Raw genomic sequence first — 25620 nt, forward strand, 5'->3', positions numbered from 1 at the left:
TACAGTGTGGTTTGAACCACATAACAGGCAGCCAAAAGCCTTTCTGGTCTGTCAACAGAACAAATTCAAAAGTGAGTGTGGGGGGAAGTGGCCTTGATGGTGGTGATGGCAGAGGCAGCAGTGGGGTTACAGGGTTGACTGCCAGGCTGTCAGAGGGAGCTCATAAGTATGGGATTATTACAGGTAATGGAGATCAAATATTTTGATTGATGACATTTACAAAGCAGTTATTAGGCCAGCAAGTGCTAATTTGATCTTGTGATTCCCTCTTTTTTCCCCCTCTTAATTTTGAATCTCAGTCTTTTGTTTAGAAGCACCACTGGCTAACTTTGTTTTTAGGTATTAAAATACAATATATTGACAATGAAAGATTCTTTGTGCCTTCACTCATTTATTAGCTCTCTGCTTGCCACCTTCATTCAGGAATTATTTTCCTGACTTAGGTTTGCATACAGATAGACCCAAAAGGAGCATTGGTTTTTTTATGGCGGGGTCCCAGAATGGCAGCATTACCAAAAAAGCCTCATGCAGTTGCAAGTAGTACATACACTGTGTGCAATCTTGTTATTTTACTAAGGGTTTGGAAGCCTCTTTTCATTGTCTTGCTTCCTAATTTCTTTCACAGAGGTAAGCCTCCTTTGCAGTGGACAAACTTTGACCCTTTGGAATTCCTAGAAGAGTTAAAGAAAATAAACTATCAAGTGGAGAGCTGGGAGGAAATGCTGAATAAGGCGGAAGTTGGTCATGGTTACATGGACCGGCCCTGCCTCAATCCAGCTGATCCAGATTGCCCTGCCACTGCCCCTAACAAAAATGCAACCAAAGTGAGTACATCAGTGATTCTTCTTGGGACGGGCAAGAAAAAAATATTGATTTTTTCCTTCATTTTTCATTTTACTATTTTCATTTTTAAGATTTCATTCTCAATAACTTTATTTGTGGAACTAAATTTGTTCATAGAGCAAAATGTTGTGTAAGATTTACTATACGCCTCTCATTAGCCTTGTTTTTAATGTTCTCTCTGAAACAAACAAGCCCTGAATGCACTAGATTTTAACAAGGCATGTGACCTGCCTGCTAATTCCCACAATTATGTGGCTGTCTTTCTGTTTTAGCCTCTTGATATGGCGCTTGTTTTGAATGGCGGATGTCATGGGTTATCCAGGAAGTACATGCACTGGCAAGAGGAGCTGATTGTTGGTGGCACAGTCAAGAACAGCACTGGGAAGCTCGTCAGGTAATCCAATACACGGGGAAATTCAAGACTTCTCATTTTTGTCCTGTACTGAAAACCACTTCCCTCCTGACATCTGCAAGTGTATTTCTATTAATACTTAACACTTACCCTAGCTAGGAAATAATAGCATACCAGACCAGCCTAAATTGTGGGGAATTTTTTTATAACATTTTTGTCATTTTCATTGAGACTATAGTTAGTGACTGACTATAGGATTTTAGATCTGTCCATTTTGTATATATAAATAAAAGCAGGCAACAAACATTGGTCACAGCAAAGTTTGCAAGGAGTAGGAGTTAAACTCCATTGTAGCCTATTAAACAGAAAGACCAAGAAATGATGGCTACTCAAGAATTATCCTCTGCGCACTTGTGCACTCCATTCCATCAAGTGTCAGGCACTCCGTCTGAGATTTGTCCCTCGGGAAAGTTGTCATCTGGGATTTCTGCACAAGCGAGCATGCAGGAGTAGTGAGCCCAGCATATCTGGTCAAGCTATCAGCTGTCTGCTCCTCTACCTTTCCTGTTTCATTGAGTAGAAACTGCGAAAGGAAATTGCCTATTAATTTAATTTTGGGGTCTATCTGTAAAAGGTTTGTAAGGTTACACCTTTAATATGGTACATCAATCTATTAAATAAAGGAACCATCCAGGTCCAGTTTTAATGGAAACATGTGCTCATGTGGAAGGATAGAATGGCTGGGAGTGAGCTGAGGCACTCATTTGGGAGTTTATGCAGTGAGAGCTGCTTCCCGGGGGTGCTGACCTGTGCCCTCTCCCCTACCTCGTCCCAGTGCCCACGCCTTGCAGACCATGTTTCAGTTAATGACTCCCAAGCAGATGTATGAACACTTCAAGGGGTATGAGTATGTCTCACACATCAACTGGAATGAGGACAAAGCAGCAGCCATCCTGGAGGCTTGGCAGAGGACCTATGTGGAGGTAAATCGCCAGACTTCCTACAGGCACCTTGGAATCTGAGTTAAGCCCTTCAGTTCCTAAATACTTCATCTGAATGACATTTTAAAACTTTTTTTTTCATTAGAATTTATTTTCAAAACAGACTGTAATTCTGGGAACTTTTGGGGTGAAAACTTTGGAAAACTTTTTTCCCTCTTCTCGATACTGAAAATCTTAATATCTGGGTGACACTAATGCTGATTAGGGTGCACTGAAACATTTTGAATAACTAGTTGTGAACTCCAGAGTTTAGGCATGATGGTGTTTAAAAAAGTACTTGGTTAGCAAGAAAAGGTGTCTGGAAAACATTAGCAAGGCATAGAATCTGTTCACAGCTGCAGTTCCCTTGGTTAGGTCATGTGACAGGAGCTGGCCTTTGTTTCCCAAGCAGTGACCTCTACCAAACTGCATGTGACCTTTTAAAGGTGGCCAGCAAATGAACGGGGGAGGAGTGCCCATAAGAATGAGTTGTTTTGGATTAGGGGGAACTGATGGGACTGAAAATCAGTTGTAGAGTTATGGAGAGGGGAATGGCAGTCCTCCATGTCGAGTAAATAAAGCTCTGGGAGTGAACTTCAATGACACCAGCTCACCATAGTTCCACATTCTCACTCGATTAGTGGTCACCCTCACTGTCCCAGGCCCAGGGTCATTTAATGTTAGTCCAAGTTCAAACCTGAATTATGTAGAACTCTATCATAAATAAAGAAAAGAGTAGGGGTGGGTTGAGATGATGTGCCCCTGACATCTGTGCAATTGAAGCTTGTTGAAGCTTTCATTTCATCTGGGACTTAGTCTTCTGTTGTGACCACAGGTAGTTCATCAAAGCGTTGCCCAGAATTCCACTCAGAAGGTGCTTTCCTTTACCACAACGACCCTTGACGACATCCTCAAGTCTTTCTCCGATGTCAGCGTCATCCGAGTGGCCAGTGGCTACTTACTGATGGTAACAATCAATTCAGTCCCCCAAAACCCATGTGTGTTTGGGTTTCTTTGGGTTTTGGTTTTTACCTTTCCATGATGGCTCCTGCTTTTAACTGCTTTTAACACACATGCGTTTAAGAAAGAGAGCTCGGGCTTCGTAACAGTTAGAGAAGTGGTCGTGTAAAGCAGTTTGCCCATCTCTGATTTGTATCATTTCGTGTGATGTCTTTGATGTAAATTTTTGTTGTTGTATTTCATAAGTTTTACCTTTTGATTTGGGGTGATGGGTGGGGGAAAACATTAGAATCCTTACACATTCTAATGTTTGGCTTTTGTTTTGTGTCTCCCCTCCATCCTCTCTCTTCCTCCCTTTCCCCTTCATTCCTCCATGCCCCTCCCCCCCACCCCCACCACGGTTCTGCTTGCAGCTTGCCTATGCCTGTTTAACCATGCTGCGCTGGGACTGCTCCAAGTCCCAGGGTGCCGTGGGGCTGGCTGGCGTCCTGTTGGTTGCACTGTCAGTGGCTGCAGGATTGGGCCTGTGCTCATTGATCGGGATTTCCTTTAATGCTGCAACAACTCAGGTACTAAAGGAGCCGTCCATTGCTTTGTTGACCAATGCCCCTCCCCAGGCTCTGACCTCCTATGTGTCCATGTCACTTAAAGGGTCTTCAACTTTTCCTGCTAGGAGCTACGTTTCTCAGGGGAGTGCCATCTCTAAGTGAACCACTCCCACTCATCAGATCTGAATGGGCTTGATGATTAGTAGGCATGCTTCCCTTATCAGTGACATTTAGATCAATTGTTAGAGCAGTGGTTCTCAAACTTCATTGTGCCCCATTGGAGGGCTGGTGAAAACTCAATGGCTGGGCCCCACTTCAGAGTTTCTGGTTCAATTTTTGGAGGGATAGGATTGGAGAATTTGCATTTCTGACCAGTTCCTGATGATGCTGGTCCAGGGATTGTGCTCTGAGAACCACTGCTTCAAATGAGTTACATTCCTTCTCATTTATTAAAAAATAATCATTGAACATGGCACTTAGAAACAGAAGCATGTGAGATCTACTGGGAGCTAATAAAACTGCTGTACTTTAGGGATTTAACTATCAGATAAAACCAAATGCTTTACCATGAGTAAAATGTAAGCTGTTCTTTGGTTAGCTATTAGGGGTGCTGGTGGTAATGTTTTAAATAGCCCTAGAATGAGCAGAATCAAAGCTCACACATCTAATTCACTGTCCTCTGTTTTCACTGTAGGTTTTGCCATTTCTTGCTCTTGGTGTTGGTGTGGATGATGTTTTCCTTCTGGCACATGCATTTAGTGAAACAGGACAGAATAAAAGAATCCCTTTTGAGGTAATAGAAACACAAAAAAATAAAGCTTTGAGGACAGCCAAAGCCCCCTCTGTTCCTGAGTATTTGTCCTTTCATTTTCCACAATCTGTCCCAATAAATAATTGAGTTTCAAGTCAGATGACATGTTACTGGCTGTAAATAAGTAAAGTTAGAAGAATCTTAGCAAGTGTATTTCAAGTGCACACTTGTTTCTCTGAGGGTTTTTGGCGGGGGCATGGGGTCACTTTGTCCTCACCATCTTTTAATTCATGTTATTTAGCAGCTTTGTGTTTTGGAAAAGCACATGACTATGTAGATAGCACTGAAAACGCTTCCAATGCACATGTTAGGGGCAGAAGTGGGGATACCCCTTTCTTACTCCCTGACGTCAGCATTATAAGCTCCCACCTGTCTTATTTTGCTGTGTGTTTGGCTTGTTCACACAATCTGTGCTCTGAGGAAACCCTGCCCTGTGCAGCTCTCAGCACTGTGGCTTCTCGTCCTCAGGATAGGACTGGGGAGTGCCTCAAGCGCACGGGAGCCAGTGTGGCCCTCACATCCATCAGCAATGTCACAGCCTTCTTTATGGCCGCGTTGATCCCCATCCCTGCTCTGCGGGCCTTCTCCCTCCAGGTGAGTTTCCAGTGATTAAACCTGTGAGTGCCACACTGATACTGAGCACCTCCACCACTGTGCTGACGGTACTATTGCCATGAATGAAGTAGCATGCTGGCATCTGGGGTCCTTTCTCCTGGGCAGACACTTCTTTCAGCAATGAATCTGACAGTCCCTATAAAAAGAGTCCTAGGGTTCTTTGCTTCCTTTTAAGTCCTATGGCCCAGATGCCTGCAGCCAGGTTATCTTCAAGGCCTGGTGCCTTAGGAATGTCCCTTTCTTTTATACTTAAACTAAAATGGTACCAGGGCCACTCCATGTGGGATGCCAGTAAGACCCTACTTCAGACAGGCAGGAGTCCTCTGCATTTGTCTGTGGTACAGCCCTACTTCTCAGCCATCCCCACTTCTAAAGGCCCCTCTGAGTTTCCACAATCACTCTCCATGCATGCCACCCTCTCCCCGATTTCCCTAAAGCAGCCCAACACAAGGCAGCTTACAACAAATAGGAGGTTGACAATAAAGAGGAGGTTGCAGTGTAGCCCAGGCTAGGTGATAACTTAAAACTGAGTTATTAGATGCCACTATATGAGAATATGTTACCATTGTCTGCCTGCAGGAGGGTTCATTAATGGGCCCTTGCTACCTCCTTTCCTTGGTTAGCTTCCACAAACTGTCCTGTCCCCTTTACTCTTTCCTTTTGGTCCCTGACTCCCCTCATAGGCTACCAAAGAAAACTCAAAATTCCTCTCCTTTTTTATGCAGAGTAGTTTGGCTTCCACATTTTTCTGCTCTGTCCTTCCAGAGCAGCCCTCTCATACTCAGAGGCCATCGAGATTTTTTTTTTTAGATTTTGTTTATTCATTTTTAGAGAGAGAAGAAAGAAAGGAGAAAGAGAGGGAGAAAAACATCAATGTATGGTTGCCTCTTGCCTACTGCCTACTGGGAACCTAGCCTGCAACCCAGGCATGTGCCCTGACTAGGAATTGAACCAGCAACCCTTTGGTTCACAGGCCTGTACTCAATCCACTGAGCTAGATCAGACAGGGCGAGAGAGATTTTTAACAAAGAGCCGGCTTATGTGAATCGTGAGTGTGGAGTGTTGTACTGACAGGGCTGCAACTGTGGTTGGCTCCAAGCTCAGCCTCAAGTACTGGCATTTCTCTGCATTTGTGGGAACTCCCAGGAGTCTTGATGTGCATGGTACAGCAGATAAAGACTGCTGCTGACCACTTAGGTCTTCCTAAGCCCGAAATGGTTCAGGGTTTTGCTATCTCACTGGTATTGTTAAAGTTTGTGAACTACATTTAACTTTTTAAAAAGATTTTATTTATTCTTAGAGCTGAAGGGAGAAAGAGAGGGGGAGAAACATCAGTTGGTTGCCTTTTGTATGCACCCTGACCTGGGACTGAACCCACTACCTAAGCACATGCCCTGACTGGGAATCAAACCCATGACCTTTCACTTTGTGAAACAATGCCCAACCAACTGAGCCACACTGGTCATGGCTACATTTAAATTTTAAACCTTCAACTGTTTTCCAAAAATGGTGAAAAGAGCAACAGCTTTCCTTTTCTTTCTTTATTTCCTTTTCCCTTACAATGTGATGTGTAATTCATAAGATGGTCAGGTGTTTAAAGGAAACCACTTTTGATGTTACTTTTTAAGCTGTTACTACACCCAGCTCATTCATGCTCTTCTCATCTCTTTAATCACCAAAGGTGCTAAGGAGTGTGACCAAGAAGAGAAATTGACAAATCATAAATTAGGTTTCCACTTATAATTTTGTCAACATGATTAGCTCTTGTGTAGTTATCATATTTGAATTTCATTTTTCCAATTACTGATAAAGCAACTAAAGACCCTACTGTGTTTGGAACACTAGACTTGTTTAATATTTAGTGTTTGGTTGGACCAATCACTATGACCACCAGCTCCTAAAAGAAAAATATTTAAACCAATAGGAAAAGGTTTATTTTTGTTATAAATATATATAAAAATAGAAATGGTAGGTGAATAAATGGGTAAAGTTAAATCTGAAATTGGGACCAAAGCTCAGGGAAAAGAAAATACATCTGACTGCTTAGTAATTAAGGAAGATCAGTAAAGATGACTAAAAGATGCCCTCTGAGTTATTGGTGCAACTGAAGCTTTAGAATGCCTTTTTGCATAGATGTGCATCTGAGCAACTCCATTTGACATCCCATTATTGTTTCAAATGCAGCAGGTTCTGGAACCAAGAAATTGTTCTAGAGTCTTTAGTAGTGGGACCCTCTCTCCCACCTCTCCTTCCTGCTTGCCCTCTCCCTCGCTGTTCTTTGTCTGCTCTGCCTCATGCTCCTGCTTGTCGTCTTGTTCTCTCTCTCATTTTCTCTTCTCTCTCAGTATACACTGGTGATTCATCAAGGCATACTCTCCTTTCATGGTTTCCTATGGTGTGGTGGTCTGAAACGCTACATGAGTTTCCCTAACGCCTTTTAGAAAATCCAGTACACTAAGTTCTTCCAAGGTAAGCACCTGACTGAGGCAAAATGAGTACTCTGGGTTTTGTATTTCTATCCCAAGACAGTTGGAGTATCACTTTAGAAAATTGCATCAGCAGCTTCCAGGAGTCCTCATATATTAAAGAGTGTCTTCTCGTGACACCAGCTCATTCTCTGTCAAACAAACAAATGTTTAAAAAAGAAGAAAATATAAGAAAAAAAAAACAAGACACTGTACCATGAGTTTTGCAGTGATCATCAGAAACTGTAATTCTGGTTCCCTTTTAAATGTATTGACATTTGAAATGAACCATCATGCAGATTTTCTTTCCTTTCGTGCCCGGTGTTAAGTTGTGACTGTGGGCATTCATCTGTATTTATATTTTTAGAGTGCTACATATTAAGCATCAAAAGGGGGAGAAACCCAAAGTGGTTCTGTCCAATAATAAACCTATGTTAACTTAGGAATTTTCCCTATGGAACTTTCCTAATTTTGTGGCCTTTCCAAAACATATAGATTTTTCCCCCCAAGAAAGCCATTTCACACCTTCTTGTCAATCTTCATCCATATGTCCAAATGCCATGTCTGCACTAGAAAGCAGTGGCAACAGCTGTAACTCTTTTGAGGACCAGTGCCTTGTACTGGGGCTCTGCTGGTAACTGAATGGTATGTGTTCTTCAGTGAAACTCCCAGAAAAGAATGCCTTATTGTTCCAGATGGTCAGAGGGTTTAGATGAGGGCCTCTCTAGGCAGAGCCACTTTGTCTCTGTGCTCTGCAAGTGTCTCAGCAGGGCCACTATAGATGCTTGCAGGGACATTGATTTTAAGCACAATTAGAATTGATTGACAGTGTACAATCTTCCCTGTCATCTTTTTAGAATTACGTATAATTTCTTAAACTTGCCTTTGCTCCAGGAGGACACTTCTTTTTTCTTTACTGAGAAATCTTTGCTGTTTGTTTTTATTGTTTTGGTGTACTTTACGGAATGCTGAACTTATTATTTGTCTTCAGACAATGAGAAAATAACATTTGAGAAGTGAGTTTAGATGGGATACTGCTTTGGGTTTCTTCTCTCATTGCTTCATGTCCACCAAGAGACAGAGCAGGATGCTCATCACATTTCTTCGATGCATGAGGCTGGTATCCAGTTCATTCCTGGGCCCCGTGGAATGCCTTCGTGTCATCGTGGCTGCCAGGGCCGCACACTTGGGCCCTGTGTGTGTGTCTGCATGGTTGGTCTTCATAGTCTCTGCCCTCATCCTCTGTTCAAACTGAGATACCCAGTTTCTTATCTATGTTGTATTCCTTAATTCCAAAAATGACTGTAAAAAAAGCTGAAAGGATTCCACCCCCATTCTTCCCAGAATCCTATTGTCTGATTGGTCAGGAGTCCTCCCCCAACCCACGTCCCCCTCCCCTGCGTGGGTGACCAGATCTAACAAAAAATCCCAGTTCTCGGTTGGGCTGAGTGCACAGGCATCAAGCCCACATTTGAACCTGATTTACTGGGTAACCTCAGGCAGGTGACCTTCCTCTGCACCAGCAGGTCTTTATTAGATAATAGCGTCAGAAGCAACGTGAATGTCTGCCTCCTGGTTGCTGCAGGAATCTAATGCATCATGTATAGCTACCTAATCTGCCATGGCTTCTCCTTTCCCCTTTCTCTTTCCCTAGCAGTTTTAAACCCACCAGTGCTCAATAGCTTGTGCCAGGTGTGTCCCTCTTAGACTTCACCTTTCGGATTCCCTCTACATTGCACATTTCTCCCTCGGGGTCTTGCCAGAGTCCTCTTTTGCCTTCTGCATCTCCCTGAAAAATCTTCCTTGACTACCCACCCCACCCCACATGCACCCCCACCTGCACGTGCTCCCTCCCTTTTCTGAGCTGCAGTGGAACCCTGTACGTACTTTAACTACATTAATCAGCCTAAATTGTAATTTGTTTATAGGTCTGGCTATGTAAGTCCCTGAAAGCAGGATTTTGTCTTACTTATCTTTGGGTCTCCAGTACCCAGCATAGTGCCCTGGCTTTTCTTTTTAAAGTACTTATCTGTTAGGTGACTCTTTTTGGCAAAATAGTAATATGCTTGTTAATATCAGCCTATCTTGCAGGTCTTTAAAGTACCTTATGTGTGTTCATATATTTTGAATTGATGAGGAATCCTCACAGTCTAAGAAGATAAGGGTCAGGTCATTTTTAGTAGGAGCTTCCTGGTTATTTTTTGGTTTTGTACACTTGACAGGGAACTGATTATTGAAAGGCATCTCTAGAACTTGGGCTTGCAATTTCACTTTGAGCATAAATTCTCACTTACCATTCAAAGTTCTTTGCAAAGTTCTTAGGATTTTTGGTAGGGTGTCAGATTTCTTCTCTCAGCTCAAGATGTGTGCCCAGTCTTGAGAAGGTTTTAGAACTAAGCAGTTCTTTGAAAAACCTTCCAAGAGGTTAAATTGTCAAAAAGAAAGAAAATTTCTGATGATTTCTTGGTTGCTTAGCATTGCAGTTGCATTTCTTCATTGTGCTGTTTCTCACTGCGCCTTTCTGAACTGGGGAGCCTTTCAACTGTCCTCTGCTGACTTTCTTGTATTAACAGCCCAATTGTGTGATTTTTACTAGGTCAGCAGGAGATTTGCCAAAGCACTACAGAATCTGCCCCATGTTTATTCTAGGTTATAGAGTGACTTTTGAATCTGTACTTATTTATTCTGCATACTATGATCACACACAGGAATTTCTTTCTGCTTAACTCTCCTTGACCTTTTATGTTACTGCACTCACATGCCCCACAGGCTGCTCCAGGGGCTATTTGGAATGTGCCTATTAAAAACCTCAGGGGACGTGTTTGAAATTTTATTCATGTTTTAAAGGTGACATTTTAATATACTCAATCCATCTTATATATAAACTTTCTAAGTGTAAAATCAGGGCTGCATGAAGTCTCAGAAATATTGTGAAAGGGAAATGTTCCTTTTCATTTTAAATTAAAGCATGTCAAATATCTTCTCTGTTCTGCCTTTGCAGATTTGGTCTAGTTCAGTTGCTAGCAAGATGCTAGTTTCATTCCTGCATTTTACCTTACAGGTTCATGGAATCATCTGGGTCCATGGAAAGGACCAGGATGATGGGGCCTAGTCCACTCAGATGATCTTTTAATGGTGAAGGAAAAGCAAAGTGATGAGAAACTTTTAACATCTATTTCAGGTTTAAACACTTGAATAGGAAAGTGAGAGAAGGATGTTTAAAGCACCTTTATTTTCAAAGCAGTCCTCTGACTGGGAGGAGATGTACTGGTGACCTCTACATTTTTTTTTCTGCCCCCAGGCGGCTGTAGTGGTGGTCTTCAATTTTGCTATGGTTCTACTCATTTTTCCCGCAATTCTCAGCATGGATTTGTATCGACGTGAGGACAGGAGATTGGATATTTTCTGCTGTTTCACAAGGTATATTTTCTAGCTGCAGCAGCCTCATTTCTTGGGTACAAAGTGGTAACATTTAGAGAACACTTTAGTCTGTAGACTTGGAAGGAAGCACACCTCACAGGGCTTGTACCAGTGCAATGGAGGCAGCAGAGATAATGGACAGAGGACCCTTCCTTGGGGGCATAGCAGAATCACTGGGGTTCTCTACCCCTCAGACCAAACATTCTCATAGCCTCAAGGTTGTGATACTCATAATTACTTACTTCTATCATAAACTAATATTGCTCATTGTTAGGAGTGTGTTATGTCTCTATGGAGCAGGGCAGAACAAAGGTTGAAAACCACCGATCTGGAAAAAATAGAGCCTTTTAGCTGTTTTTTAAAGGAATTATGCCTTCAAGGGTTCATCAGCATATAACTTGATTTCATGAGCCAAATTCGGGATCAGCTATCCATTTGGCCTCCTTTGGTTTGCTTGCGTCTGCATCCAGATAGAGAAATCAGGTGATGTTTGTGGAGTTAACCAGTCTGCTGTTTCTCTCCTTAATCAGAGCTGTGTGACATGGATATTGTTAGTCATTGGCAGAAATGCAAGCATTTCCCTTGTTTCAGTGACCTTTACAACACATTTCCCCCCTTTTCAGCCCCTGTGTCAGCAGAGTGATTCAGGTTGAACCTCAGGCCTACACAGAGACTCATGACGGCACCCGCTCCAGCCCTCCGCCCCCATACAGCAGCCACAGCTTTGCCCACGAGACGCAGATCACCATGCAGTCCACGGTGCAGCTCCGCACAGAGTACGACCCCCACACGCATGTGTACTACACAACCGCCGAGCCACTCTCCGAGATCTCTGTGCAGCCTGTCACTGTGACGCAGGACACCCTCAGCTGCCAGAGCCCCGAAAGCACAAGCTCCACAAGGGACTTGCTCTCCCAGTTCTCTGACTCTGGCCTCCACTGCCTGGAGCCCCCTTGTACCAAGTGGACACTCTCATCTTTTGCTGAGAAACACTATGCTCCTTTCCTCTTGAAACCAAAAGCCAAGGTAATCTCCCAAATAGAAGTCTCTTCCTGTCTTGAGGAAGCAACAGACAGGTTCCTTGGGAATTCACTGGATGTAAGGTAGTTCAGCCCTCCTAAGGGACCAGTCCAGAGATGGCATAGAGCCATTTTAATGAGCTCATCTTCTGCAGGAGTGACTGTCTAGGTAGTAAGTGTTTCTGTGAATGTAGGTCAACTCCTTAACATTTTAAACATTTAATTCTTCATGAGGTTGTTTAAAAATGTGATGATTTATGATTTTATGTTTTCCCCCCTGGGAGAATGACATTTGCATGCCAGGGCTGGGCCAGCATGATGGCAAAAGTGAGGCATAAACCAAACAGCTTCTTTGTTCAGGGAGAGTCAGCAACATCCTTCAGGGTCTGACATTGTGGCTCTGTACTTTGTTGCAGGTTGTGGTGATCTTTCTTTTCCTGGGCTTGCTGGGCGTCAGCCTCTATGGGACCACCCGAGTGCGCGATGGACTGGACCTCACAGACATTGTGCCTCGGGAAACCAGAGAATATGACTTTATTGCAGCACAATTTAAATACTTTTCTTTCTACAACATGTATATAGTCACACAGAAAGCAGACTACCCAAATATCCAGCACTTACTCTACGACCTTCATGAGAGTTTCAGTAATGTGAAGTATGTCATGTTGGAAGAAAATAAACAGCTTCCCAAAATGTGGCTGCACTACTTCCGAGACTGGCTTCAAGGTAAGATGCTGCTGGAGGGCATCGTCCTTTGTCAGTGCTTGGTCTATGGTGTGTTCAGGTCCCACTACTTCCTTTTGTTCCCTTCCTTAAAGGGTTAGATTATAATGTAACACTGACACATTTCATTGACTTCTAAGTGTTGCTTGAAGTTCTTAAATAGACTGTTTCTGGGGCAGCCTCCCAAAACTGGCTTTTACCTATAAAACAATGCAAACAGTTCTCTGGTTGACTCGGGAACTTCTGTGAGAATTTATGAGTGTGCATTAGGAGATGGGAACGTACATTATAAACTATGGAGCTGGATACTTCTAGAGTTCTTTTGAGGGGGGATGATTGCTAGTTTGGGTGACCAAGTGAAAACAGAGTGTTGATGGAATTTCTAGGCTGACTCCCTGCCAAATTATAGCTACTACTACACCAGTAGGTTTTGCATCATCGGTGAATACAATTTAACATTCCATATTTTGACTCTCTTTTGATTTGGCATAAAATGCTATGAGGTAAACTTAAAAATTCTTAATCACATTTCACAGGATTTCATAAAAATGGGGTAGGTAGAGGAGAGCAACATGGAGGAGAAAGGGGATGGAAAGAGACTTCGCTTGGGGCAATGGGTGCCTGACGCAGTGGGCAGATGTTTCATTGAGTTGTAGACTTTAAACCTGCATGGTCTTGGTGAACCAATGTCACCTTAATAAATTCAATTAAAATTTAAAGAAAATGCCTTTTATAGCTTCTTACCTTGCTCTTGGAAACATCTCTAGGGAATAGTTGTTAGCTGGAGAAAAAAAAAAAGACCTAAACTTGGTCCTAACTGCTGACTGAATATGAATGTACTCAGTGATTCCAAGAACATCTGTTCATTTATTCTGTGTTGACACATGGAAAGTGAAGTGGAGAATCAAGATAATTATCCACACAATTCAAGCAAAAATGCTATTACTGAAATACCCAAATAATTATGGCCCCCAACATTTTTTTGGCTTAAGTTATCCAAATGATTGTCTTAATTTCCCACTTAATTAGACTTGTTTAAACACAAATTTAAGTGCCTGTTTTTTGGTCTTAAGTCAATATATTTGCATGTAAAGATTAAGCAGCCAGTTTCCCTGCATGAAATGGTAAACATCGATTGAAAATTGTTCAATACAGTTTCTGGCTTTGACTTGTTCATTACATTTATGTCAGATTTGACCCCTTTTTTTGAGGAAAACAAAGAAAACTACATGATACAAATATTTTTAACATGCTCATACGATTAATTTGAATTTGTTTCTAGTCTTATTGAGAAGGAGTATTTTTGGAATAATGAGTCAAAAGAGGATCAGACAGTTGAGAGATTCCCTGCTTTTCATTTTTTTCCCTCCATGGGCCAAAGACATGCAAATAACTTGCCACACATGACAAAGAGATCTGCAGTGCACTGCCAGGATTTGAGCAAAGAAGGGTTGCTGTAGAATTGATTTCAGTGTCTCTAGCCATTCCTGTGGATGCTCAGTATGGCATGTTTGGTGGAGTCTGGGAAAGGGGCTGAGTGGTATTGTCTCCAGGCAGTACAGAGGGTTAACCTTTTTATAGTGTATTGTAAATTATATCTGTGCCTTCAGACCTTTAAAGACCTAAAGCAGTTGGACTTGAGAATCCTTTCTTTATAAAAGTGCATTTAAATCATGTTTTGATTGCTAAGTGAGCCATACCCACCTAGACCAAGTGAGATCCATTGAATGCTCCTAAGTCAGGGTCCCAGTCAGCCTTAGAACCAACTTCATCTGACTGTCAGGAGGTCGGCAGAGCACTGGATACAGAATGGCCAGATACTAGGACCCTTGGCCACCTAGAGGTACTTTGGGCCCATCCAGTGGTTGATTTGGTCTTTGAACATTTCCTGCAAGGAAGCAGCTGTCCTTGAATCATCTCTCCTTCAAAACAGTTTGTGTGGCTGTTCAGTGGTGGAGCCCTTGTGGGTTGTCAATGGACTTATCATTGAAAACCATATTATCGCCCTGGTCTTGATCAATATTTCAATAGTTGTGAGGGTTAAACTCATAAAAATACAAAATGGCAATACAGAAATTATCCCATGTGTTATCCTTAAACACACATGCAAATAAAGTTGGGGATAAAAACCACATTGTGTGTCATATATGCAAATGGTATTTGTTTATATTTCACACTGACTTATGCAAATAAAATTTAAGTTAATATTTTCTTTTCAGGGTCCCATATCAAAGTCCCATTGGCAGTTGGGATAATTAGCTCAGAACTTTTCACCAGGAAATAATTAGTATAAAATGAGAGTTTTACCTAAAACTTTTCATATTTTGCTGCTGTAAAATAAGTAAAATGTCACAGTGTTTTCTGCAGTGTGCATATGTTAGAATATAAAATGTTGACCAAGGGGCAGGAGAAGCAAATCCTTGCCCTTGTTTCTTGCCCAGAGTCACGGGTGGTACGTGCACTTAGGCCAGCCCATTGTTACTTGAGCTTTTGGTGATTAGTCAGAAAATAATACACTAATTATAAGGACTTAACTTTTCCATTAAGTCAGTGACTGTTTCTCATTCCAAGGAGAGTAAATGCCACGTGGGGGCCACCAGCATGGATGATGAGTGGAACCGTATTGCCAGCAGGATGGGCCTCCCCAAACCGGATCTTTCTTCCTTTGTTTCACTCTATGGCATGCCAAAATTTTTAGCATGTTCACTACCTTTAAACTATAATCAGAGTTCGGATGCCCCCTGTGTGCCACCAGACGTTATTGGTGCCTGTGTTAGCTCTACTAATCTTCCGTGCATTTTCAGCAAATCCTTCCTGGGCACTTTATTGTGTTCAGAGTAATTTAGAGCATCAGTGGCTCAAGCCAGCTGTGGAGTCAGGCTGCCTGGGTCCAGAGCTTAGCTCCAACACATGCCTGCTGGGTGCCTCCCTCATGTAGTTTTACCTTTCCAAGTCTCACAAGGCCATCTCACAAGGCTGTTGTAGGAATTAAACTAGAGCTAATCCACGTGAAATGCCTAGACAGCCCAGGTCTCACTAAGCATGAGCTGCTCCTTAGGATTAACAGGTCAAGAGGGAAAGGGTTAAAGGACCATACAAGCCTTGAAGTGATGAAAATTCTGTTGTGAGGAAAACAGATCAGGCCTCTCTTTTTAGGAGGGCGGGGTTGATTTTCCTCTCCTGTTTATTTTTTTTCAAAACCCCCCCCCAAAAAAACCGGCTTTAGGTAATAAAATGACATCTGTTTAATACAGGCTGTTGTGTGCCTGCCTTGCTATGAAAACCAGCCTCTGTGAGCGCTGGGAGCCCGCCGACCCGGTGGTCTCACTGTTGCCGCTCCTCCACACTCCCCCTAACAGGGCCTTCTTTCACCACTGAGCCCATAGTCCTCATCCCCAAATTGTTCATATAAAAACAATGCCCACAGCAATGTCGGAAGGAAGGCTTAGTTTAAAGAGAGACAGACACAGAAGCAGGATCCTGTGCTCCCCTCTCCCCCCATTTTGAATCCCAGGATTTTAACCATTTTGAGCACTAACAGGACCCACTTTTTGGGGGGTGTCTTTGAAGTCCCTCTAGGCATGTCGTGAAATGAAATAAACCCTTCTCCTTCTCACTGGCCACGTCTAACCCATGCATGTACAGCTTGTTCAAGATGTGGTTTCCTGAGCTGCTGGGCATAGAACTCTACTTGGGAGGTGATTTGAGGGGAGCAGGGCAGTGGAAAGGGGGTGGGGGTGTCAGAGGAGAGTGTGTGCACACTGGGATGGCTCAGACCTCAAGGCCAGGTCACCAAGGCCCTGTTTTCTCTTCCAACACGCTTATCTCTTTACAGCTGTAGCCAAACCATCAGGTCTGTAATGATGGTTTTGATTACAGAGGCCAAGCGCAGCTGTGTGTGGTGGGCTGGTGGGCTTGCCCATCCCCCAAACCCAATGTGCTCTTTCTTTCCCCTCCCTGGACTTGCGGTTTGTCATCTGTTCTCACAGAGCCCCCTTGTATTGGCCTGTGGCTTCCTGTTCTCAATCTGATCCAAATTTACCCTGTGAGGTATTTCCCGGCACATACACACGCACACAGGCTCCCTGCCTACTCTCTCCTCCACACCCCCTCTCCTAAGGAAGGGTGGCAAAGAGGAAGAGAACAGTCAAGAGTGAATAGGTGTTGGCTGTGATCTTTACACAACCTGGCAGCAGATCCCACAGCTTGTATTAGCTGCACAAGTTGAACAGATGGAACAAATTGACAGAATCGTGTTCACTCACCCTGAGCTAGAAGCAGCTGAGTTGCTGTTTGAAGCTGGGCGTTTGAATGTGTTTTTCCCCTCCTAGTGGAATTTCTGGTTGTATTGAAGAACCCATGGCTCAGCACCAGACAGACAGTGGCATGAAACAGTTAATAAGCCTGGTGTGTCTACCTCATTCTCTCTCTGTCGCTCTCTCTTTCTCTCTCTCTCTACCCCCCCTTCCCTCCCTTCTCTCTCTCCCTTTCCCCTCTCTCACTCTCACACTTTCTTTTAGAATAGTCATGGAGGAAAAGAAGTTACTTTTTAAAAAAGTAAAACATTTATTTCTTTCCTAGGAATAATTATTCCCACCTTTAAAGCAGTGATTATTAGCATCCTGAAGTTCACTCAGGAAAAATCTAGTTGTCATTTGACTTGAAGACAAATATAAGTATAACAAAGAATGTGCTGCTGATGTCCCACAACACCCTACCCTGCTCTTAGTCCTCAGCCACCCCATTAGGACCAGGGTCCTTTTGCTGAAGGGTTCTAACATATTTCGCACTTGCCTTTTCTAGGACTTCAGGATGCATTTGACAGTGATTGGGAAACTGGGAAAATCCTGCCAAACAATTACAAAAACGGATCAGAAGATGGGGTCCTTGCCTATAAACTCCTGGTGCAGACCGGCAGCCGTGATAAACCCATTGATGTCAGTCAGGTACTCTCACTGCCTGACACCCAGCTGGGGGTCAGGGGTCGGGGGTTGGAGGGCACAGGTGAGACAGCTATGGTTCATAGCCTGGGATCCCAGCCTGTGATTTCTGGGGACTTGAGGCATAAGGGGCTGGAAGAACATTGAGTTGGCTCTAATTCACTTCATCCCACCAGCTAATTGTGTGGCCACAGGCAAGCCAGAGAGACTCATTCTGCAAGCAGGGACACTGTGTTTACCTCCTCCAGAGCAGCTGTCAGAACAACAGAACAAAGTACAGTCGAGGCTGTGCAGGCACTCTTCCATGTTAGAAATGCTGTGTTGCATTGTTTGCTTTGAGTTCTAGTTTATTACCTTACTGGTCTTGATTGTCATCAAATTTGGAAAGATGAAATGGGTGCATAGTGGTCACTTGAATGGGCAGAATTTAGGAGGAAGGGTGGAATGGGTTAGGAGATCAGAAAGGTTACTAGAAGGATGGGAGGATTTGTTGCATTTGACTCCCTTGGGGCACCCTGGCCCTAGGCATAGAGGAGGACAGACAGATTGCTCTGTAAGGAGCAAGACATACAGAAATACAACCCCTTGGAAAATAATTGGATTCAGCCTCTTAGTAACAAGAGCTGTTGCTGTTTGGTAATCGTATTCCAACTGTGTTTGTACCTTCACTGCGACACTTTGACTCCAGTGTATCCCTGTTGATTCCTCAGGCTTGTTGGGGAGTGTGTTCAGACCCTTCAGATTTCAAATGGCTCCAACACTATGGGCTTTCCTGGATCCTGTTTCCTCTGCTCTTTGTAGCTTACTTGCTTCACCTTCAGGCAGAAAAACGTCATGCTAATGATCTTCCCAGCAGCTCTGTTTATTGTCTCCCTTTTTTTGCTGGCATTAAAGGTGACAGATTTACAAAGTACATTGTTCAGAGTTATTATGGAGTGTGAACTCGGTTCTTTATGGCCGCATGCCGTGTGCTGTCAGGTTTGACAAGGATGTGGGCATAGGAACCTGTCTGAGAGAGAAGGAATAGCTGGTGGCTGGGCTGGGCTTTAGAGACTAGGGACACTGGTGGGACAAAAGTGATTGGGCCAGCTGTCCTCCCCCCTACACACACACACCATTTCCTCTGCCTGGGAGGGAGAAAGGGTGCTGCATGCACGGAGGCCATGAGCTGTACTATGTAATTCCAGAGACGGCTTGAAGACATACAGTTGTTACATATCCTGTGGATTAATTGAATCCAGATCTCTGAAATTTAGTTCTCTCATTCTTCTCCACTCTCTTTCTTCCTTCACTCTTTGTCTGTTAACTGCTGTCACTGGTGTTTTTATTTTGCTAAAAGACCAAAAGCATTGGAACGTGGCCTGAATCGAAAGTAAACAAGAAAAAATATACTTGTATGTGTGTACGTATCTCTCTCATGGCATTTCCACCTAAGCAAAGCCCACAAGACTACCTTAGAGGGAGCATAGTATTTGTCCAGCATAGGATGTGGCATCCTGCTTGTGACCACCTCTCAGAAATAAGATTGCCCAGAGAGACCGTGGCTGTGCGCCAGTTCCCTCCACTTTCTGGCGATGGGCATTTTTTGAATACGCAGGTCATAGGAGGCTAGTGTTAGCAAAATTTATACAGATGTTGTTTTATTTTTATAGCTCTCCTCCATTTACTGGGTGGCATTTCCTTCAGTGTTAACAGCAGAGGTTAACTGCACACAGACGTGTATAGGGATTCTTGCCAGGTTTCCCCCCTTCCCCTCCTATAAATATGTTTCTCCAGATTGTTCATTCTCCGTCTTGGCTGCAGACAGTCTTTTAGCATTCAGATTTAATTGGTTCAGTTGATTCCTGAACCATCTGCAGAACTGTGTGTGTGTGTGTGTGTGTGTGTGTGTGTGTGTGTGTGTGTGTTATAAACACTCCAATTTTTGCATCCTCTGTTCAGTGCATTTTGAAAGAAACCCAAGGTGTTCAGGTGGGATTTTTTTTTACACTTGCAAACAGTGGGTATTCCAGCCTTTGCTACAAATTATGGGCAGGGCTCTGCCTCTTCTTGCACTAGGCAGGAGTGTGTTGACCCCCAACCCCCTCCTAAAAGGCCTCTGCTCTTCCCATTTTGCAGCTGACTAAACGGCGCCTGGTGGATGCAGATGGCATCATTAATCCCAGCGCTTTCTACATCTACCTGACCGCTTGGGTCAGCAACGACCCAGTGGCTTACGCCGCCTCCCAGGCCAACATCCGGCCTCACCGTCCAGAGTGGGTCCACGATAAAGCTGACTACATGCCAGAAACCAGGCTGAGAAGTAAGTAGCCTCACCCAGGGCCTGCGAGCTTATGGAGCCGCCTTAGCTTGTTCTTCTCAGTTCAGTCATAGCCTTCATCCTCTGCTGCTGCCCAGGGTTCAAAAGTGTAAACAGGACAATCTATTGCTTTTAGTTTAAAACTCTAGAAGACAGATGGGGATGCGTAATAGAATACAACCCGTGCTCTTTCACATTGAGAAATAAGTCTCTAATCTCTGTTTGTAGCTTTAACTCGAAGACATCTACCAGGCAGAGCTCTTTAATACCAGCTGTTCCCTGTGAAAGTTGGGGACGCCTCCAGGTTGAGTGTTATTTTACTATTGCAAGGTTTTATCACTAGGGATTATGTGTTTATCTTAACTTTGTCAACTCTGGTGGTGGAGGGATTTTTGGCATGGTGGGTCATTCTTATAAGCCACCAAGCACCTGTACTCTGTCAAAGCTGTTTAAACCAGAGCAGGAAAGTCTGTATACAGCAGCATCCTCTTCCTTCCCCCTCTCCACTCTGTCTTTGGGAAGTGGTTCTGTATGGATTTAATTTGCATTTGTGTTAGAGATATATTTAGTAGTGTATACCTTGGATATGAAGCTGAGGGAGGACGTGAGAAAGAAGACAGGTTCCTTGGCAGACATGGCTGGGGAGTGAGTGGGTTGTACGTCCCTGCATCTAAACCCCAGAGCCCTGTGGCAAGCAGCCAAGGCTTGTCTTAATGAAAATTTATAGTTGAGATTATAATAGGGCAAATCATGTTTAGCAAGTCAACTGACTGACCCCAAAGGGTCTGGAACACACAACGGCAGTAACTAAATGCTTGTTGTGTAAGGATTTCTTCCCCCACTGCTGAAGACTTAGCATTGCATTAGAAAAGAAACATGGAGGGTTTAAGTGTTTTAGATCACTAAAAGGATCAGAAAGTTAAGCGTTTTTCTCTGTAAAGCATGACTTTCAAGTTATTTTTTTCTCCTAAGTGATTGAGAGAAACAGTTTGAACTTAATATATTCACTGGTGTCAGTTGAACAAAAAACGTCCCTACAGTTGAATTCTTAAGTTGTTTAGACCCATTACAAAAGTGACTGCTTCTAAAACATTGAAATCAAAGGTTAAGTAAATACACATACAGATCACAGGCTCCCTCCAAAAAAAACGGTCAAAGGTTGATTATTGCTTTAAAAACTTTAAGCTGAACACTAAAATTCTATAGAGCTGAAGGCTATCATTGGTATTGCTTGCTCTTGATGTTGAAAGATGTGCAGTAAGTAGAACTTTTCTTACACAGTTCTTTCTCTGTTCGTCGTAATTATGGAGAATTTGGGGATACACATCTGGCATGGTCAACAGTAAGAATTTGTCACATCTCTTCCATGCCTGGAACACATCTGTTTGCCTTTCGCAGTATGCCAGGAGCCCCTTACCCACGGCTTGCTCTCTTCCACCCTCTCTGTCCAGTCCCAGCAGCAGAGCCCATCGAGTATGCTCAGTTTCCTTTCTACCTCAACGGCTTGCATGACACTTCAGACTTCGTGGAAGCAATCGAAAAAGTCAGAACCATCTGCAACAACTACACAAGCCTGGGCCTCTCCAGCTACCCCAATGGTTACCCCTTCCTCTTCTGGGAGCAGTACATTGGCCTCCGCCACTGGCTCCTACTGTCCATCAGCGTGGTGCTGGCCTGCACGTTTCTCGTTTGTGCCGTCTTCCTCCTGAACCCCTGGACGGCCGGGATCATTGTGAGTTTATTCTAAGGGTCTTTGTGGAAGTCAAATTCCTTTCAGTATAGCTCTTTCTGTAGCCGGGAAGTTTTGTTTATGTCTGGGCCTCTGGAGGAGGGTATAGATTGCATCATCCATACTATATTTATTCTGCGGGAGGTGGTGAGGTTCATGGTTAGGTAGAGCCTTTAATGGCCTTAATCCTGTGTCCCCCTTTCCCTACAGCTTTAAACTTTTTGTTTAAGCACATTTTCCATAACAGCTCCTAGCATTTATGAAATACAGGCACTCAAAGCATTGCTAATTTGTTTAATTCGTATCGTTTTGGGATAATCACAGACCTAATATAGATAAGGTTCTGCTAAATAGAGGGATATAATCAGAGAAGTTAGAACAAAATGCTTGTGTGTGTTAAGTGTATTTTAATTATTGGGAGAAAACGGTGCACTAGTATTCCTCACCTATTTTTTTGGCATCCTTTCTCCACATATAATACTCTCACATTTGAAAAAAGTTTTATTTAGAGTTTAATAAAATCACAGCAGTGTTTAAATTCCATGAACTGTGGTATAGACTTCAAAATGCCAAAATTATAAAAACAGAGACCAGGTCTCATTTCTGCACCAGAAGTCTGCGCAGCAGTTTTGTTAAAAGGTAAATGTTTAGTCTGTAGGACTTTTCATGGTACTTAAGCAATTGATGTTGTCCATCTTTCATTAGCTGATTGAAAGAAAGCAAAGGGGTTTTTCACTATACCGTCCTTGCCCTATCACTACTGCCCACTGCCATTCCCCCAAGAAGGGAAGATCTTTCCTCTTCTAAACATTGTAAAGTTTATTTTATTTGTATTTTCTCCCTTTTGGCCCAAGAAACTCCACGATCTACTTCACAGATTTTCTTTCCATCCCCTCGCAAACATTTATAAGGCAGATGAAATGCAAATGAAGCTTTTCCTTGGATATAACCATTTGTCTTGTCCACCCCAGTTGCTCTACATTTCTTCAAAGTGAAGGGGATTGTAATCTGACCCGCATAAGCGGACCACAAGTCTCCTTTCTCCTGCTTAACTAGCTCCTGAGTCATCCTCACTTAGTCCATGAGCTCCAAACAAAAGCAAAGCTACTTTTAGGTGGAAGAACTTTTTTTCACCCCACCCTATCAGCAGTCTTTAGGATGGAGGGTGAGGCAACCAAAAACTCTAAAATATCAGCTCATTTACATAGTCGATGGGTGGTCTCTGATGATTAAGATCAAAACAGAAAGAAATACCTTGTTTTAAATTATATTTGTAGCTAGTGATAAATTCTCAATTTGTATAAATCTTCCTAGATTCTCTGGTGGAGTTTGGAAAATTTTATGCTTTCTAGAGCAGGTATATTGGAAAAACAATTTGCAGTAGCACACTAAAATTTTCCTGCTGTCCACAAATTTTGTCTCAAAGTCTCCCTTCCCAACAGGGAGATGCTGAATTAGATAACAGTTGTTAGAAGCTACAGCAAGTCAGTGCTCTTGATCTGAAGTTGAGGCCACATCAGGACTTTCATACTTCTGTTGTTTTTCATACCTAGAGTGTATTTTTGCCCACCCACTCACTTCTGTGCCTTCTTATAGGTGACAGTCCTGGCTTTGATGACAGTCGAGCTCTTTGGCATGATGGGCCTCATCGGAATCAAGCTAAGTGCTGTGCCTGTGGTTATCCTGATCGCGTCTGTCGGCATAGGCGTGGAATTCACCGTGCACGTTGCTCTGGTATGGGAGCTGTTGCCGACTTACAACTCTATGAGAAAGCAATGTATTTCCTCTATCTCTCATAGTCTGCAAGTTAGGAACCTTTTCATTTTCCTTCAACATTAAGGAATACACCCAATACACACACTGTGAACAGACTTCTGAGTGGCACATGTGTTCCTAGGAGTGGCTGGAATGTGGCTAGACTCCTTTCCCTCTTAGGGAATCTAAGAAGTTCATCAAAGGTGAACTTGTATTGAGCCAGGAAGGATCCTGTTTGTTTGGTGCTGTCATTAGTATCACCACAGGTCCTAAAGTTCCCAAGACAGGTGGTGAGTGTGTGTGTACACAACTACACACAGTGTTAAAAACCACAGTAATAAAGCAGGGGTAAAATGAGACCACACTCAAAGGTTTATTGGGAATGGCATAATTGAAGGTGAGACAAGTTGGCAGCCGCAGAGACACCCTGGGGCTGGTGAGCAAAGGTGTGGGTGCTCAGTGTGGAGGGGCCGCTCTCCCACTCAGCTCATTCACCTTCTGGCCTCCAAGTTTGAGAACTAGGTTTGCTCTCCACGGGAGGATTTTTCCTCTCACTTCCTGTGCACAGTCCTGTGAATGCTTTGTTAGAAGAAACTAAAGTTAAGAAAGAGTCCTAAATCCAAGTGACAAGGCCATCATCTATATTTATCTGAGAATTATTCAAATGCCTCATAGTAGTATGTAAGTTGTGGATTATTGGTAGGCATTCAGTGAATTTTTAATGACGGAATAAATACTGATGTTTGGAATGGCCTAGCTAGGAAGCCGAGCACGGGAATTTAACTATGTTTGTAGTCTCTAGCATTGATTTCTTTGGGCTCAACACACTCCATGTGCACATCTATGCATGTACTTCTACCTTGTACCCTCTGTAGCCCACACACATTGCTCGGGGCCACTTTTGTGCAACTTAGAGTTTGTGCACTTTCGTGTTTCAGCAGGAATATTTGTTGAAGATGACCCATTTTTATCCCAGTGTATATAATGAAAAAAGCTGATAATGTAGAAACAGCATTCTATAAATTTTGAGCCTGACCAAATTACTTTCCTCCATTGAACTGGGAGGAGGGAGAGAAGAAAAGCCCAGCAGCTTACAGGGGTGTCAAACTTGTTTTCACCAGGGGCCTCATCAGCCTCACAGTTGCCTTCAAAGGGCCAAATGTAGAACTCCTTACCCCTAGTTAAGGAGTGGTTACATTTATACAGTCCTAAAATGACATTTGGCTCTTTGAAGGCAACTGCGAAGTTGATGTGGCCCCCAGTGAAAATGAGTTTAACGCCCCTGGCCTAGAACTTAGAAACACATAATTCTAATACCATTTTTTCAAAAAGGGGGAAACACTGTGTGTGAATTAAGAATTCACAAGTCCTTTTATTGTGATGCGAATGAAATTTTGGTGGCTTACATTGTGAACATTGGCAGGTCTGTCCCGGAACAGACTCTCACAGTGGGAACTGTAAGAATTTAAGGATTATAGTGTCGCAGGTTCGATTCCCAGTCAGGGTACATGCCTGGGTTGTAGGCCATGACCCCCAGCAACTGCACATTGATGTTTCTCTCTCTCTCTCTCTCTCTCTCTCTCTCTCTCTCTCTCTCTCTCTCTCTCTCTCTCCCCCCTTCCCTCTCTAAAAATAAATAAATAAAATCTTAAAAAAAAAAGAATTTAAAGGATTATCAGGAGCCAACTTGGCTTAGTGACCAGCAGCCCCTGTTCAGTGCTTCAAGCCCAAATCTTCATCAGGAGACTATCACACGCAGGACACAGTGTTTTTACCCTGGCCTGTGCATGAACATCTATTTAAAGTGGTTGGTTACTGCTGGTGGTGAAATGCAGTCTTCCATGAATGTCTTCAAGCAATCAGGGTTCCATTCAGCTCACTGTTTTGGTAATGCACATTGAATGTGAAAGGATAAAGCAACTTGACCTTTTGGCCTCATGGCCCAAGTACAACACAAAGTTACATGGTTTCAAACGTCTTGGTGCTTTCCTCCCAAGAGAAAAAGGCATGTAGATTGATCCTGAAGTCTCCTAACTATGCATATGTAGAACCCACTTAAGAGAAAAGTTTGTGATTCATAGCATACCTTGTTTATTTTGTTTCTTTGGTCTGTTAAGGAAAAGAACCTTCCTGTCCCTCCACAGGGTGCATAAGCGATGGG

At 43.2% G+C, this 25620-nt stretch overlaps 1 protein-coding gene across 5 annotated transcripts in view; it reads left to right on the forward strand.

Annotated features, from left to right (window-relative positions):
• The window catches only part of PTCH1 (patched 1), a 69339-nt gene that overhangs the window by 33092 nt on the left and 10627 nt on the right, over nucleotides 1-25620 (forward strand). For 4 of the 5 annotated variants that reach the window (XM_045839796.1, XM_045839794.1, XM_045839797.1 and 1 more), the window contains 14 exons: nucleotides 626-824; nucleotides 1116-1237; nucleotides 2031-2178; nucleotides 3011-3142; nucleotides 3549-3704; nucleotides 4378-4476; nucleotides 4963-5088; nucleotides 10876-10994; nucleotides 11618-12020; nucleotides 12430-12739; nucleotides 17540-17682; nucleotides 19795-19978; nucleotides 21427-21707; nucleotides 23301-23438. In XM_045839796.1, coding sequence (XP_045695752.1) covers nucleotides 626-824; nucleotides 1116-1237; nucleotides 2031-2178; nucleotides 3011-3142; nucleotides 3549-3704; nucleotides 4378-4476; nucleotides 4963-5088; nucleotides 10876-10994; nucleotides 11618-12020; nucleotides 12430-12739; nucleotides 17540-17682; nucleotides 19795-19978; nucleotides 21427-21707; nucleotides 23301-23438 — 2560 coding nt within the window. The remainder of the gene's footprint in view (nucleotides 1-625; nucleotides 825-1115; nucleotides 1238-2030; nucleotides 2179-3010; nucleotides 3143-3548; nucleotides 3705-4377; nucleotides 4477-4962; nucleotides 5089-10875; nucleotides 10995-11617; nucleotides 12021-12429; nucleotides 12740-17539; nucleotides 17683-19794; nucleotides 19979-21426; nucleotides 21708-23300; nucleotides 23439-25620) is intronic. The other variant, XM_045839795.1, reaches the window with a different exon arrangement.

The sequence above is a fragment of the Phyllostomus hastatus genome, unplaced genomic scaffold (genome assembly GCF_019186645.2).
Source record: "Phyllostomus hastatus isolate PE091 unplaced genomic scaffold, TTU_PhHast_1.1 phas_contig_312, whole genome shotgun sequence".
Classification (NCBI taxonomy): Eukaryota; Metazoa; Chordata; class Mammalia; order Chiroptera; family Phyllostomidae; genus Phyllostomus; species Phyllostomus hastatus.